The following is an 18,115-nucleotide window of genomic DNA, read 5'->3' as shown; positions in this document are numbered from 1 at the left end:
ATGACAGGGATGACAGCATAGCCACCTTTCTGCATGACAGGGACGACAGCATAGCCACCTCTCTGAATGACAGGGATGACAGCATAGCCACCTTTCTGCATGAGAGGGATGACAGCATAGCCACCTCTCTGCATGAGAGGGATGACAGCATAGTCACCTTTCTGCATGAGAGGGATGACAGCATAGCCACCTCTCTGCATGAGAGGGATGACAGCATAGTCACCTCTCTGCATGACAGGGACGACAGCATAGCCACCTCTCTGCATGAGAGGGATGACAGCATAGCCACCTCTCTGCATGACAGGGATGACAGCATAGCCACCTCTCTGAATGACAGGGATGACAGCATAGCCACCTCTCTGAATGACAGGGACGACAGCATAGCCACCTCTCTGAATGACAGGGACGACAGCATCCAGTATCTGACCCTGTATCATTCAGCAGTCAGGGACAACCTCTACCTGAGAAGATCAGAGAGACTTGTGTTTGCTGATGGGACAGAAGTTGAGGCACCGGAGAAGGCCTCTTATCCACAGGCAGTGAACCAGAGGGAGGAGGAGGAGGCTGGCTCCGGTAGAACAGTACAGAGCTATCACCGTACTCTCCTCTGGAAGGAAACACTTCGACAGGCCGTAACCGCTTGGAGAGAAAGAACCCTGAGAGGGAGAGAGAGAAAGGTAATACTGTATCTATTGTGTCTATGGCATACAGGGCATTCGGAGAGTATTCACACCTCTTCCCTTTTTCCACATTTTGTTAGAATTTACAGCCGTATTCTAAAATAGTTTCAATTAATTATTTTCCTCAATCTATACACACTACCACATAATGACATCACACTACCCCATAATGACCCCATAATGACATCACACCACACATAATGACATCACCACATAATGACATCACCCTGCCCCATAATGACATCACCTACCCCATAATGACATCACCCTGCCCCATAATGACCCCATAATGACATCACCCTGACCCATAATGACATCACACTACCCCATAATGACATCACCCTGCCCCATAATGACCCCATAATGACATCACACTACCCCATAATGACATCACACTACCCCATAATGACATCACCCTGCCCCATAATGACCCCATAATGACATCACACTAACCCATAATGACATCACACTACCCCATAATGACATCACACTGCCCCATAATGACCCCATAATGACATCACACTGCCCCATAATGACATCACACTGCCCCATAATGACATCACCCTGCCCCATAATGACATCACCCTGACCCATAATGACATCACACTACCCCATAATGACATCACCCTGCCCCATAATGATATCACACTGCCCCATAATGACATCACACTGCACATCACACTGCCCCATAATGACATCACACTGCCCCATAATGACATCACACTCTGACCCATAATGACATCACACTACCCCATAATGACATCACCCTGCCCCATAATGACATCACACTACCCCATAATGACATCACACTGCCCCATGACATCACACTACCCCATAATGACATCACACTGCCCCCTAATGACATCACACTGCCCCATAATGACATCACACTGCCCCATAATGACATCACACTGCCCCATAATGACATCACACTACCCCATAATGACATCACACTGCCCCATAATGACATCACACTGCACATCACACTGCCCCATAATGACATCACACTGCCCCATAATGACATCACACTGCCCCATAATGACATCACACTGCCCCATAATGACATCACACTGCCCCATAATGACCCATAATGACATCACACTACCCCATAATGACATCACCCTGCCCCATAATGACATCACACTACCCCATAATGACATCACACTGCCCCATGACATCACACTACCCCATAATGACATCACACTGCCCCCTAATGACATCACACTGCCCCATAATGACATCACACTGCCCCATAATGACATCACACTGCCCGATAATGACATCACACTGCCCCATAATGACATCACACTGCACATCACACTGCCCCATAATGACATCACACTGCACATCACACTGCCCCATAATGACATCACACTACCCCATAATGACATCACACTGCCCCATAATGACATCACACTGCCCCATAATGACATCACACTGCCCCATAATGACATCACACTGCCCCATAATGACCCATAATGACATCACTGCCCCATAATGACATCACACTGCCCCATAATGACCCATAATGACATCACACTACCCCATAATGACATCACACTGCCCCATGACATCACACTGCCCCATAATGACATCACACTGCCCCATAATGACATCACACTGCCCCATAATGACATCACACTGCCCCATAATGACATCACACTGCCCCATAATGACATCACACTGCCCCATAATGACATCACACTGCCCCATAATGACATCACACTGCCCCATAATGACATCACACTGCCCCATAATGACATCACACTCTGACCCATAATGACATCACACTGCCCCATAATGACATCACACTACCCCATAATGACATCACACTACCCCATAATGACATCACACTACCCCATAATGACATCACACTGCCCCATAATGACATCACACTGCCCCATAATGACATCACACTGCCCCATAATGACATCACACTGCCCCATAATGACATCACACTGCCCCATAATGACATCACACTGCCCCATAATGACATCACACTGCCCCATAATGACATCACACTGCCCCATAATGACATCACACTGCCCCATAATGACATCACACTGCCCCATAATGACATCACACTGCCCCATAATGACATCACACTGCCCCATAATGACATCACACTGCCCCATAATGACATCACACTGCCCCATAATGACATCACACTGCCCCATAATGACATCACACTGCCCCATAATGACATCACACTGCCCCATAATGACATCACACTACCCCATAATGACATCACACTGCCCCATAATGACATCACACTGCCCCATAATGACATCACACTGCCCCATAATGACATCACACTCTGACCCATAATGACCCCATAATCACACTGCCCCATAATGACATCACACTACCCCATAATGACATCACACTGCCCCATAATGACATCACACTGCCCCATAATGACATCACACTGCCCCATAATGACATCACACTCTGACCCATAATGACCCCATAATGACATCACACTACCCCATAATGACATCACACTGCCCCATGACATCACACTGCCCCATAATGACATCACACTGCCCCATAATGACATCACCCTGCCCCATAATGACATCACCCTGCCCCATAATGACATCACCCTGCCCCATAATGACATCACACTCTGACCCATAATGACCCCATAATGACATCACACTGCCCCATAATGACATCACACTGCCCCCTAATGACATCACACTGCCCCATAATGACATCACCCTGCCCCATAATGACAAAGTGAAAATAAGGTTTTTAGAAATAATAATATAATAATTCAGACACTTTGCTATGAGACTTGAAATTGAGCTCAGGTGCATCCCATTGATCATCATTGAGATGTTTCTACAACTTGATTGGAGTCCATCTGTGGTAAATTCAATTGATTGGGCATTATTTGGAAAAGCTCACACCTGTCTATATAAGGTCCCACAGTTTACAGTGCATGACAGAGCGAAAACCAAGCCATAAGGTCGAAGGAATTGTCCGTAGAGAGCCGAGACAGGATTGAGTCGAGGCACAGATGTGGGAAAGGGTCCCAAAACATTTCTGCAGCATTGAAGGTCCCCAAGAACACAGTGGCCTCCACCATTCTTAAATGGAAGACATTTGGAGCCACCAAGACTATTCCTAGAGATGGCCACCTGACCAAACTGAACAATCGGGTGAGAAGGGCCTTGGTCTGGGAGGTGAGCAAGAATCCGATGGTCACTCTGCAGCACCACCAATCAGGCCTTTATGGTTGAGTGGCCAGATAGAAGCCACTCCTCATTAAAAGGCACATGACAGCCCACTTGGAGTTTGCCAAAAGGCACCTAAAGGACTCTGACAATGAGAAATAAGATTCTTTGGTCCCATGAAACCAAGATTGAACTCTTTGGCCTGAATGCCAAGCATTATGTCTGGAGGATACCTGGCACCATCGCTACGGTGAAGCATTTTTCAGCGACAGGGACTGGGAGACTAGTCAGGATCGAGTGAAAGATGAACAGAGAAAAGTACAGAGAGATCCTTGATGAAAACCTGCTCCAGAGCGCTCAGGACCTCAGACTGGGGTGAAGATTCACCTTCTAATAGGACAATGACCCTAAGCACACAGCCAAGACAATGCCATGTTCTGTTATAATCTCCACCCGGCACAGCCAGAAGAGGACTGGCCACCCCACAAATGCTCTCTCTAATTCTCTCTTTCTTTCTCTCTCTCGGAGGACCTGAGTCCTAGGACCATGCCCCAGGACTACCTGACATGATGACTCCTTGTTGTCCCCAGTCCACCTGGCCATGCTGCTGCTCCAGTTTCAACTGTTCTGCCTTATTATTATTCGACCATGCTGGTCATTTATGAACATTTGTACATCTTGGCCATGTTCTGTTATAATCTCCACCCGGCACAGCCAGAAGAGGACTGGCCACCCCACATAGCCTGGTTTCTCTCTAGGTTTACTTTGAGATATCAGCTGATGTAAGAAGGGCTATATAAATACATTTGATTTGATGTGATTTGGCTTTGGGACAAGTCTCTGAATGTCCTTGAGTGTCCCAGCCAGAGCCTGGACTTGAACCCAATCGAACATCTCTGGAGAGACTTGAAAATAGCTGTGCAGCGACGTTCCCCATCCAACCTGACAGAGCTTGAGAGGATCTGCAGAGAAGAATGGGAGAAACTCCCCAAATACAGGTGTGTGTAGCTTGTAGCGTCATACCCAAAAAGACTCACGACTGTAATCGCTGCCAAAGATGCTTCAACAAAGTACTAAGTAAAGAGTCTCAATACTTATGTAAATGTGTGTTTTTATTTATTTATATATATATATATATATATATATATAAATGTATAAGAAAATTAAAAAGTGTTTGCTTTGTCATATGGTATTGAGTGTAGATTGATGAGGGGAAAAAATAATTTAATACATTTTTAGAATAAGGTATTGTGATGTCATTATGGGGTATTGTATGATGAAGGGAAAGAGACATTTTAGAATAAGGCTGTAAGGTAAACAACATGTGGAATAAGTCAAGGGGTCTGAATACTTTCCGAATGCCCTGTAATCAGTAAAACATTCCTCAAAGTAGCAGAGTCAGAGCTTGTATAGAGGAGAAGAGGCTAAAACACAAAACAGCTCTGTTAACACTGAGGTGTCAGAGTTCGTAGGTCAGTTAGTTTGATCTATTCCAGAGCTAGCACACCAGATTCGACTCGTCACTCACCCTCAAGTCCTTGACTAGGAGCTAGTTCAGGGCTACAACAACACTGTGAAACATCTGGGTGTCCCAGTGGAGAGGTTTATTACTGATTGAGTGACTTACCAGGATGAAACTGGGGTTGTTGCGGTTCCTCCAGTTGAAGGACGGAACACTGATCTCTGTGTACCGGTTGTCATGGAGAACCTGACAGCCGCTGTGGGTGTGGCCACTGAGAACCAGGCGGGGCTTAAACCATTGCAACAGCTGGGAGGAGGAAGGGAAAGAATCTTTCATCATGGTGACCACTGTCCACATCACAGACATCTGGTACCCTCGTCCCTGGTCTAGTGACAGACATCTGGTACTGTAGTCCCTGGTCTAGTTACAGACATCTGGTACTGTAGTCCCTGGTCTAGTGACAGACATCTGGTACTGTAGTCCCTGGTCTAGTGACAGACATCTGGTACTGTAGTCCCTGGTCTAGTTACAGACATCTGGTACTGTAGTCCCTGGTCTAGTGACAGACACCTGGTACCGTCCCTGGTCTAGTGACAGACATCTGGTACTGTAGTCCCTGGTCTAGTGACAGACACCTGGTACTGTAGTCCCTGGTCTAGTGACAGACACCTGGTACCGTCCCTGGTCTAGTGACAGACACCTGGTACCGTCCCTGGTCTAGTGACAGACATCCGGTACCGTCCCTGGTCTAGTGACAGACATCTGGTACTGTCCCTGGTCTAGTGACAGACATCTGGTGGTGTCGTCCCTGGTCTAGTGACAGACATCTGGTGGTACCGTCCCTGGTCTAGTGACAGGCATCTGGTACTTTGGGATTTGGTGGGCCAAATTATAATCTGAGTGATGGGCCGCGGTTGAAACAAATAAATTAAACAATAGCTTTTTAGGGTCTTTTAACAATAGTAATCTCAGTAATCTAAATTAAGTCATCATAACATTACACATCAAACAATCACATGGTTGTCATATAACTGGACACGTAACAGCACACTGTGATTTCCAGAATTAAAGGTGTCTTCAACATTTAATCATTGGAGCATAGAAACTGCATTCAAATCTTGATGTCTTGTAATTTTACACATTTTGAGAACATTTTTCAGTTTGAATCCTAATTCCCTGCAGTTCTACTCATTTTGCCATGTTTGTATATCTGAGTTGGTGACTCTGGAGGTCAGGGCCCCTGGTGGTCAGGGCCCCTGGTGGTCGGCCCCTGGAGGTCAGGGCCCCTGGAGGTCAGGGCCCCTGGTGGTCAGGGCCCCTGGTGGTCAGGGCCCCCTGGAGGTCAGGGCCCCTGGTGGTCGGCCCCTGGAGGTCAGGGCCCCTGGTGGTCAGGGCCCCTGGAGGTCAGGGCCCCTGGAGGTCAGGGCCCCTGGAGGTCAGGGCCCCTGGTGGTCAGGGCCCCTGGAGGTCAGGGCCCCTGGAGGTCAGGGCCCCTGGAGGTCAGGGCCCCTGGAGGTCAGGGCCCCTGGTGGTCAGGGCCCTGACCACCAGGGGCCATACAAAACACACTGGGCTTCATAATGACAGCAAATGGAGGTTGGCAAGAGCACAAACTGATGTGGGACCAGTCTATCAGTGGTCCACGTACCCTGTGAGAGGCCTCCTGAGACAGCACGTCGTACTTCTCTCTAAACAGCAGGTGGCGCTCTTCAGGAGGAGCAGCATCCTGACCCGTACAGCCCGCATCACTCACCCGGTACAGAGGGTAATGCTGAGAGAGAGAGAGAGAGGCAGGCAGGCAGGCAGGCAGGCAGGCAGGCAGGCAGGCAGGCAGGCAGGCAGGCAGGCAGGCAGGCAGGCAGGCAGGCAAGGCAGGCAAGGCAGGCAGGCAGGCAGGCAGGCAGGCAGGCAGACAGACAGACAGACAGACAGACAGACAGACAGACAGACAGACAGACAGACAGACAGACAGACGATTATTGTGAGTGGTCCTCGTTTTCCAATCAAGTCACTTGGATAGAGGAACAAACTAGAAATGTGAGAAGAACTTCAGAAACTCAACTCATTTAGAACAACAACACAGAAATCATTTGTATTAAAACCATCTCTTCTACCTTTCACTACCTATTATGAGTACACGGTATGGTTATTACCACGCAATAGGGGTTATTACCACGCAATAGGGGTTATTACCACGCAATAGGGGTTATTACCACGCAATAGGGGTTATTACCACGCAATAGGGGTTATTACCACGCAATAGGGGTTATTACCACGCAATAGGGGTTATTACCACGCAATAGGGGTTATTACCACGCAATAGGGGTTATTACCACGCAATAGGGGTTATTACCACGCAATAGGGGTTATTACCGCGCATTAGGGGCTATTACCGCGCATTAGGGGCTATTACCGCGCATTAGGGGCTATTACCGCGCAATAGATGTTATTACCACGCAATAGGGGTTATTACCACGCAATAGGGGTTATTACCACGCAATAGGGGTTATTACCACGCAATAGGGGTTATTACCACGCAATAGGGGTTATTACCACGCAATAGGGGTTATTACCGCGCATTAGGGGCTATTACCGCGCATTAGGGGCTATTACCGCGCATTAGGTGTTATTACCGCGCATTAGGGGCTATTACCGCGCAATAGATGTTATTACCGCGCAATAGGGGCTATTACCGCGCATTAGGGGCTATTACCACGCAATAGATGTTATTACCACGCAATAGATGTTATTACCATGCAATAGATGTTATTACCGCGCAATAGATGTTATTACCGCGCAATAGGGGCTATTACCGCGCAATAGGGGCTATTACCGCGCAATAGGGGCTATTACCGCGCAATAGGGGCTATTACCGCGCAATAGGGGCTATTACCGCGCAATAGGGGCTATTACCGCGCAATAGGGGCTATTACCGCGCAATAGGGGCTATTACCGCGCAATAGGGGCTATTACCGCGCAATAGGGGCTATTACCGCGCAATAGGGGCTATTACCGCGCAATAGGGGCTATTACCACGCAATAGATGTTATTACCACGCAATAGATGTTATTACCACGCAATAGATGTTATTACCACGCAATAGATGTTATTACCGCGCAATAGGGCTATTACCGCGCAATAGGGGCTATTACAGCGCAATAGGGGCTATTACAGCGCAATAAAGGCCATTACCACGATATTATAAAGAGCATATCTACCTGCAGGATAATGGGTGGTGTCGGAGGATAGGTCCATGCGTCTCGACAGAATTCTTTAATAATGCTGGACTGGGAATTCTGTCAGATAGCAAAACACAACAGGCATGTCATGAGGGCTCCATAATGTGAGGTTGAGGACGTGTCTACCTGTAGTAATGAATAGTTGAGGTTCCTGGACAGTGTGTACAGCTGTCTGTGAGGTAGAGGACATGTCTACCTGTAGTAATGAATAGTTGAGGTTCCTGGACAGTGTGTACAGCTGTCTGTGAGGTAGAGGACATGTCTACCTGTAGTAATGAACAGTTGAGGTTCCTGGACAGTGTGTACAGCTGTTTCTCCACTGATTGGCAGATAGGACAGCCGTCACCATGCAACGCCACGCTGTTAACCAATAGGAAGCTAGAGAGACACACAGAGACAACTCCTTGGGGTTTATACAGTAGAGAGACAACACCTTGGGGTTTATACAGTAGAGAGACAACACCTTGGGGTTTATACAGTAGAGAGACAGAGACAACTCCTTGGGGTTTATACAGTAGAGAGACAGAGACAACACCTTGGGGTTTATACAGTAGAGAGACAACGCCTTGGGGTTTATACAGTAGAGAGACAACACCTTGGGGTTTATACAGTAGAGAGACAACACCTTGGGGTTTATACAGTAGAGAGACAACACCTTGGGGTTCATACAGTAGAGAGACAACGCCTTGGGGTTCATACAGTAGAGAGACAACACCTTGGGGTTTATACAGTAGAGAGACAACACCTTGGGGTTTATACAGTAGAGAGACAACACCTTGGGGTTTATACAGTAGAGAGACAGAGACAACACCTTGGGGTTTATACAGTAGAGAGACAGAGACAACACCTTGGGGTTTATACAGTAGAGAGACAACACCTTGGGGTTTATACAGTAGAGAGACAACGTCTTGGGGTTTATACAGTAGAGAGACAACACCTTGAGGTTTATACAGTAGAGGGACAACACCTTGGGGTTTATACAGTAGAGAGACAACACCTTGGGGTTTATACAGTAGAGAGACAACTCCTTGGGGTTTATACAGTACAGAGACAGAGACAACACCTTGGGGTTTATACAGTAGAGAGACAACGCCTTGGGGTTTATACAGTAGAGAGACAACACCTTGGGGTTTATACAGTAGAGGGACAACACCTTGGGGTTTATACAGTAGAGAGACAGAGACAACACCTTGGGGTTTATACAGTAGAGAGACAACACCTTGGGGTTTATACAGTAGAGAGACAACACCTTGGGGTTTATACAGTAGAGAGACAACACCTTGGGGTTCATACAGTAGAGAGACAACACCTTGGGGTTTATACAGTAGAGAGACAACACCTTGGGGTTTATACAGTAGAGAGACAACACCTTGGGGTTTATACAGTAGAGAGACAACACCTTGGGGTTTATACAGTAGAGAGACAGAGACAACACCTTGGGGTTTATACAGTAGAGAGACAGAGACAACACCTTGGGGTTTATACAGTAGAGAGACAACACCTTGGGGTTTATACAGTAGAGGGACAACACCTTGGGGTTCATACAGTAGAGAGACAACACCTTGGGGTTTATACAGTAGAGAGACAACACCTTGGGGTTTATACAGTAGAGAGACAACACCTTGGGGTTTATACAGTAGAGAGACAACACCTTGGGGTTTATACAGTAGAGAGACAACACCTTGGGGTTTATACAGTAGAGAGACAACACCTTGGGGTTTATACAGTAGAGAGACAGAGACAACACCTTGGGGTTTATACAGTAGAGAGACAACACCTTGGGGTTTATACAGTAGAGGGACAACACCTTGGGGTTCATACAGTAGAGAGACTTACTTCACTCCTTTCTTGGTGACCATTCTGGTGGAGGTGGTATTGAAGGCCTTCTCAAAACGCTGTAACTTGAACCAGTCCATTCTTCAGGAGGAGGAGATGGCCCCAAGCCAGTTAGAAGTTAGTCCATGCAGTCACGCCCAGACAAGCCGTTTTGCATCATTGTTCTGTGAGACTTTTCATTGGCTACTACAAGCTTCTTTTGATGTTTAAACTGTCAAGAACAGAGGCCACTATTCACTATTCCCTATTCACTATTCCCTATTCACTATTCCCTATTCACTATTCACTATTCACTATACCCTATTCACTATTCCCTATTCACTATTCACTATTCACTATTCCCTATTCCCTATTCACTATTCCCTATTCACTATTCCCTATTCACTATTCCCTATTCACTATTCCCTATTCACTCTTCCCTATTCACTAATCACTATTCACTATTCCCTATTATGCTTTGGCTATTCTGCAATCTGTAAATTATTATAGAAGGTAATAAAGGATACAGTATACTGTATGTACAGGAGGCTGCAGTATACGGTATGTACAGTATAGAGTCTGCAGTATACGGTATGTACAGTATACGGTATGTAGAGTATAGAGTCTGCAGTATACGGTATGTACAGTATAGAGTCTGCAGTATATGTTATGTACAGTATAGAGACTGCAGTATACGGTATGTGCAGTATAGAGTCTGCAGTATGTACAGTATAGAGTCTGCAGTATACGGTATGTGCAGTATAGAGTCTGCAGTATACGGTATGTACAGTATAGAGTCTGCAGTATACGGTATGTACAGTATAGAGTCTGCAGTATACGGTATGTGCAGTATAGAGTCTGCAGTATACGGTATGTGCAGTATAGAGTCTGCAGTATACGGTATGTACAGTATAGAGACTGCAGTATACGGTATGTGCAGTATAGAGTCTGCAGTATACGGTATGTACAGTATACGGTATGTACAGTATAGAGTCTGCAGTATACGGTATGTACAGTATAGAGTCTGCAGTATACGGTATGTACAGTATAGAGTCTGCAGTATACGGTATGTACAGTATAGAGTCTGCAGTATACGGTATGTACAGTATAGAGACTGCAGTATGTGCAGTATAGTCTGCAGTATACGGTATGTACAGTATACGGTATGTGCAGTATAGAGTCTGCAGTATACGGTATGTACAGTATAGAGTCTGCAGTATACGGTATGTACAGTATAGAGTCTGCAGTATACGGTATGTACAGTATAGAGTCTGCAGTATACGGTATGTACAGTATAGAGTCTGCAGTATACGGTATGTACAGTATAGAGTCTGCAGTATACGGTATGTACAGTATAGAGTCTGCAGTATACGGTATGTACAGTATAGAGTCTGCAGTATACGGTATGTACAGTATAGAGTCTGCAGTATACGGTATGTACAGTATAGAGTCTGCAGTATAGTCTGCAGTATACGGTATGTACAGTATAGAGTCTGCAGTATACGGTATGTACAGTATAGAGTCTGCAGTATACGGTATGTGCAGTATAGAGTCTGCAGTATACGGTATGTACAGTATATAGTCTGCAGTATACGGTATGTACAGTATAGAGTCTGCAGTATACGGTATGTGCAGTATAGTCTGCAGTATACGGTATGTACAGTATAGAGTCTGCAGTATACGGTATGTGCAGTATAGAGTCTGCAGTATACGGTATGTACAGTATATAGTCTGCAGTATACGGTATGTACAGTATAGAGTCTGCAGTATACGGTATGTGCAGTATAGAGTCTGCAGTATACGGTATGTGCAGTATAGAGTCTGCAGTATACGGTATGTACAGTATAGAGTCTGCAGTATACGGTATGTACAGTATAGAGTCTGCAGTATACGGTATGTACAGTATAGAGTCTGCAGTATACGGTATGTACAGTATAGAGTCTGCAGTATACGGTATGTACAGTATAGAGTCTGCAGTATACGGTATGTACAGTATAGAGTCTGCAGTATACGGTATGTACAGTATAGAGTCTGCAGTATACGGTATGTACAGTATAGAGTCTGAGGTATACGGTATGTGCAGTATAGAGTCTGCAGTATACGGTATGTGCAGTATAGAGTCTGCAGTATACGGTATGTGCAGTATAGAGTCTGCAGTATACGGTATGTGCAGTATGAGTCTGCAGTATAGAGTCTGCAGTATACGGTATGTGCAGTATAGAGTCTGCAGTATACGGTATGTGCAGTATAGAGTCTGCAGTATACGGTATGTACAGTATAGAGTCTGCAGTATACGGTATGTACAGTATAGAGTCTGCAGTATACGGTATGTACAGTATAGAGTCTGCAGTATACGGTATGTACAGTATAGAGTCTGCAGTATACGGTATGTACAGTATAGAGTCTGCAGTATACGGTATGTACAGTATAGAGTCTGCAGTATACGGTATGTACAGTATAGAGTCTGCAGTATACGGTATGTACAGTATAGAGTCTGCAGTATACGGTATGTACAGTATAGAGTCTGCAGTATACGGTATGTACAGTATAGAGTCTGCAGTATACGGTATGTACAGTATAGAGTCTGCAGTATACGGTATGTACAGTATAGAGTCTGCAGTATACGGTATGTACAGTATAGAGTCTGCAGTATACGGTATGTACAGTATAGAGTCTGCAGTATACGGTATGTACAGTATAGAGTCTGCAGTATACGGTATGTACAGTATAGAGTCTGCAGTATACGGTATGTACAGTATAGAGTCTGCAGTATACGGTATGTACAGTATAGAGTCTGCAGTATACGGTATGTACAGTATAGAGTCTGCAGTATACGGTATGTACAGTATAGAGTCTGCAGTATACGGTATGTACAGTATAGAGTCTGCAGTATACGGTATGTACAGTATAGAGTCTGCAGTATACGGTATGTGCAGTATAGAGTCTGCAGTATACGGTATGTGCAGTATATAGTCTGCAGTATACGGTATGTGCAGTATAGAGTCTGCAGTATACGGTATGTGCAGTATAGAGTCTGCAGTATACGGTATGTGCAGTATAGAGTCTGCAGTATACGGTATGTGCAGTATAGAGTCTGCAGTATACGGTATGTACAGTATAGAGTCTGCAGTATACGGTATGTACAGTATAGAGTCTGCAGTATACGGTATGTACAGTATAGAGTCTGCAGTATACGGTATGTACAGTATAGAGTCTGCAGTATACGGTATGTACAGTATAGAGTCTGCAGTATACGGTATATACAGTATAGAGTCTGCAGTATACGGTATGTACAGTATAGAGTCTGCAGTATACGGTATGTACAGTATAGAGTCTGCAGTATACGGTATGTGCAGTATAGAGTCTGCAGTATACGGTATGTGCAGTATAGAGTCTGCAGTATACGGTATGTACAGTATAGTCTACAGCTTCATGCTGATGGACATTGACCTACTCGTAGTGGAAGCCGATGTCGTGGTTTCCAACCAGAACTACCAGCTCTGTGTCACTGGGATGTCTGAACATCTTCTGGAAACGACAAACATCATCCTCCCAGTTCTGTGGAGGGAATAAGACCAAGTGAACTATTACATAGACCTGTAGGGACAGGGGGAATAAATACAGTCAGTCTATAGGACTATTCCATAGACCTGTAGGGACAGGGGGAATATATACAGTCAGTCTATAGGACTATTACATAGACCTGTAGGGACAGGGGGAATAAATACAGTCAGTCTATAGGACTATTACATAGACCTGTAGGGACAGGGGGAATAAATACAGTCAGTCTATAGGACTATTCCATAGACCTGTAGGGACAGGGGGAATAAATACAGTCAGTCTATAGGACTATTACATAGACCTGTAGGGACAGGGGGAATAAATACAGTCAGTCTATAGGACTATTACATAGACCTGTAGGGACAGGGGGAATAAATACAGTCAGTCTATAGGACTATTCCATAGACCTGTAGGGACAGGGGGAATAAATACAGTCAGTATATAGGACTATTACATAGACCTGTAGGGACAGGGGGAATAAATACAGTCAGTCTATAGGACTATTATGTAGACCTGTAGGGACAGGGGGAATAAATACAGTCAGTCTATAGGACTATTATGTAGACCTGTAGGGACAGGGGGAATAAATACAGTCAGTCTATAGGACTATTACATAGACCTGTAGGGACAGGGGGAATAAATACAGTCAGTCTATAGGACTATTACGTAGACCTGTAGGGACAGGGGGAATAAATACAGTCAGTCTATAGGACTATTACATAGACCTGTAGGGACAGGGGGAATAAATACAGTCAGTCTAATAAATACAGTCAGTCTCTATAGGACTATTACATAGACCTGTAGGGACAGGGGGAATAAATACAGTCAGTCTATAGGACTATTACGTAGACCTGTAGGGACAGGGGGAATAAATACAGTCAGTCTATAGGACTATTACGTAGACCTGTAGGGACAGGGGGAATAAATACAGTCAGTCTATAGGACTATTACATAGACCTGTAGGGACAGGGGGAATAAATACAGTCAGTCTATAGGACTATTACATAGACCTGTAGGGACAGGGGAATAAATACAGTCAGTCTATAGGACTATTACATAGACCTGTAGGGACAGGGGGAATAAATACAGTCAGTCTATAGGACTATTACATAGACCTGTAGGGACAGGGGGAATAAATACAGTCAGTCTATAGGACTATTACATAGACCTGTAGGGACAGGGGGAATAAATACAGTCAGTCTATAGGACTATTACATAGACCTGTAGGGACAGGGGGAATAAATACAGTCAGTCTATAGGACTATTACATAGACCTGTAGGGACAGGGGGAATAAATACAGTCAGTCTATAGGACTATTACATAGACCTGTAGGGACAGGGGGAATAAATACAGTCAGTCTATAGGACTATTACATAGACCTGTAGGGACAGGGGGAATAAATACAGTCAGTCTATAGGACTATTACGTAGACCTGTTCAGTGTTTGCCTACTGTCTCTAGAATAACATCGACCCCGCATCAACACGTTTGTACCTCTTTGCATAATTGCTAAGACTAAGTTGCAGGTTCGAATCTCAATATGGACAACTCAGAGAATTCGCCGCAGTGTACCCTGTATTAACGGGCTTTTATGGGCACATACCTTTGGAGAGCTCCACTTCCCTTCATCGAACACATCTCCCAGAATAAAAACGACTTCGGGTCGGAGTAGTGCCAGCGCGGTCTGGAAAGCCTGTTCCATCTGCCATTCCCTGGGTGGCACAGAGACAGACCGACACACTGTCAGCTCAGTGCACCATGCATTACCCGCTCTGTTTGTGATTGTTGACGACTCAACTCATCTTCTTGGAGACAGCGTGGATATTGGCTGATAAGGAGAGTCGGGGAGCGGAAGAACCACCGTACACGCATCTCATGCATTCCCTTGTATAATAGAAACTCGCTCACAAAGTATATGCAAAACATACAATTATTTATTTTCACAATAAAATGTTTAGTTAGATCTATTTATCAGGATCTATTACCTTCGCAGTTTGTCGAACCAGTGCCCTCCGACAGCGCCGAGGAGGTGCGTGTCTGAAAGCACCATAGCGCGGAGAACCTCCGCATGTGGTTGCCCGTCTGCGCTCTTCTCAGCCGCCGGCGCACCATGGTCGATCCCTGGCCAACCACATTGTAATATCGCGGCGTAATAAATCAGATACTCACAGAATATGAAAACGCTGCAAACCGCTCCGAACAGGACAATCACGGCGCTGCATACGACGCTGAAGTCCGGCATCATATCTCTATGGTTATGGTTTTCAGATAGCCTGCAATAGAGGCGCACTGGTGGAGCGGCGGCGTTTCACCAGGCATCGTCTCTTATTTTTTCCAAACCTAAATATCACAATGTCTTCGTGGCGTTTTCATCGCATTAGTGAACAATTGTAGAGAAATAACTATGTTTTTATATTTATTTTTTTATTCAAAAATCTGAACGGCGACCGATAATCTTGTCTCCCTGAGCAAGCAGTCGAGGGGACTGTTGACAGCTGAGCGATCTGCAAGACGCTGTTTTGCAATAGGTCCCCATTCACGCTTTCGCAGTTGGATGGGGGTGGGGGTGGGGTGGGGGGTAGATGTAGTTTCTGATTCTGTTGTCCTTGACCCATGGAATAGCCACGGGGCTCATTCAATAATAGAATTCCATGTGTAAATTCTTGACAATGAGTCTCTAAAGAGGGTCTTTATTGATTGGAGATTTCTCTAGATGACGGAAAACAGGTGTTATTGAATACTTCCTGTAAAGCCAGACAGCAAAGCAGTGAATTATATAACCATGATTACAACAACGTTCTTGTCACGTTGGGGTTAAAATCATGTGATGCAGCCTTCATTTACACTGTCATCACATAATAATGATTCCTAATTATAATGTGGCATCAGGACTGGGCTCTCTGATTAACTCGCGAGCCAATCTATGAAGAGCTCAGGAGCACAAGGAGCCAGAATATCCTAACCATTTATTGAGAAGACCAGTGAACAGCTTTAAAGGCACAGCCACGGTTACCTGCTTCACCAATTTGATATTTCACTGAACAAATGAATAGGCGAAATCATTGTTCGTTCTTACATGACATTTGCTAACAGCAGTCAAACAGCCCAATGCAGAATGAGTGTGCGGCGCTGTTCAGTAACGTGTCTCTGGGAGCGTTTCAGTGCCGTCGCAGGGCATTCAGACGGTATGTTTACACTGAATTGAATGGACAGTAGTATCTCTTGACATATTCTTCAATATTAACATTCAGAAATGTCCCCCAAAAATATCAGGTCAGCCGGCAGGCACAACTGTTTCGTAATGACATCGTTGACTTGTAGATGGAACTGGTAAGAAATATAGGACTTACGCTTCTAAGGCTTTTGATTGACAGGTCTAGAAGCTAATAGTGTTTTCATTCCTTCCTCTTATGTCACAATGGGATTCTGATTCCTTTATAAGCACAGGTCACGATCCTCTCGCCCAACCACATAAAGCAAACCCAAAATACTGTTCTCTACTACCTCCTTTCCAGATTGATATACAGTAGCAGCAGCTTCTCTACGTCAGCTGTTGTTGTTTGAGGAATCAGAACACGTATTTCATGACAGACAATTGTTCTATTGTAAAAAAAAGGCCCATACTAAGTGGTGTGTGTGTGTGTGTGTTTAACTATACTGTACCAGAAGTCCCCACAAGAATAGTAAACAAACAAACATGTGACCAACTGGCAGGGTAGGTTACCTTCTACATTTACATTTACATTTAAGTCATTTAGCAGACGCTCTTATCCAGAGCGACTTACAAATTAATCCATTACTAGTTACCTGGTCAAAATTGTAATCTGATTACATTCAGTTACTTTTAGATTACTTTCCCCTTAAGAGCCGTTAGAAGAAGACAAAAAAAATATTTTAATTTCATAAATCAATGTTAAAGTTGACATCGCTGGCCAGATATGGATGTTAAATGTTACTTCATGGGTTGGTGATGTAGACTTCTTCGAACCCATGGCTTTCTACAACATAATAATACCTTTAAATTATATATTTTACAATTAAAAACCAAAGTCTATCAGAATTCCAGTCAGGCCTATAAATGTTATACCCCTTGATCTTCAAGAACAGGACCTGGATATATGGAAGTATAGATTATTTAAAAAGTTTTACCTGAGCATGACCCCAAAACTTATTAGC

General features: G+C 44.8%; 1 protein-coding gene across 2 annotated transcripts; it reads right to left on the bottom strand.

Annotated features, from left to right (window-relative positions):
- Positions 1-447: 447 nt before the first annotated feature.
- LOC124041046 (metallophosphoesterase 1-like) lies at positions 448-16,480 on the bottom strand. Of its 2 annotated transcripts, XM_046358211.1 has the most exons (9): positions 15,925-16,480; positions 15,543-15,651; positions 13,833-13,936; positions 10,400-10,480; positions 8,830-8,941; positions 8,543-8,620; positions 6,973-7,095; positions 5,490-5,630; positions 448-656 (listed from the first exon to the last, which is right to left on the bottom strand). In XM_046358211.1, exons 1-9 carry the CDS (start codon positions 16,182-16,184, stop codon positions 471-473), a joined length of 1,194 nt encoding a protein of 397 aa, XP_046214167.1. In that variant the 5' UTR covers positions 16,185-16,480; the 3' UTR covers positions 448-470. The 2 variants fall into 2 exon arrangements, with proteins under 2 accessions (XP_046214167.1, XP_046214168.1); XM_046358212.1 differs by lacking the exon at positions 10,400-10,480.
- Positions 16,481-18,115: the final 1,635 nt, after the last annotated feature.

This window comes from Oncorhynchus gorbuscha, linkage group LG08 (assembly GCF_021184085.1).
Source record: "Oncorhynchus gorbuscha isolate QuinsamMale2020 ecotype Even-year linkage group LG08, OgorEven_v1.0, whole genome shotgun sequence".
NCBI lineage: Eukaryota > Metazoa > Chordata > Actinopteri > Salmoniformes > Salmonidae > Oncorhynchus > Oncorhynchus gorbuscha.
The sequence above is the reverse complement of the archived record's forward strand: the minus strand, read 5'-3'. Positions and strand labels throughout refer to the sequence as shown.

What these genes read in the sequence shown, in the direction of transcription:
- LOC124041046 (XM_046358211.1), bottom strand. Translation starts at nt 16,184, where the DNA reads ATGATGCCGGACTTCAGCGTCGTATGCAGCGCCGTGATTGTCCTGTTC. An exon ending in GACATCGGCTTCCACTACGA is followed by an intron (nt 10,481 to 13,832) that starts GTAGGTCAATGT and finishes CTCCTCCTGAAG; the next exon opens with AATGGACTGGTTCAAGTTAC. An exon ending in TCAACTGTTCATTACTACAG is followed by an intron (nt 8,621 to 8,829) that starts GTAGACATGTCC and finishes GCTATCTGACAG; the next exon opens with AATTCCCAGTCCAGCATTAT.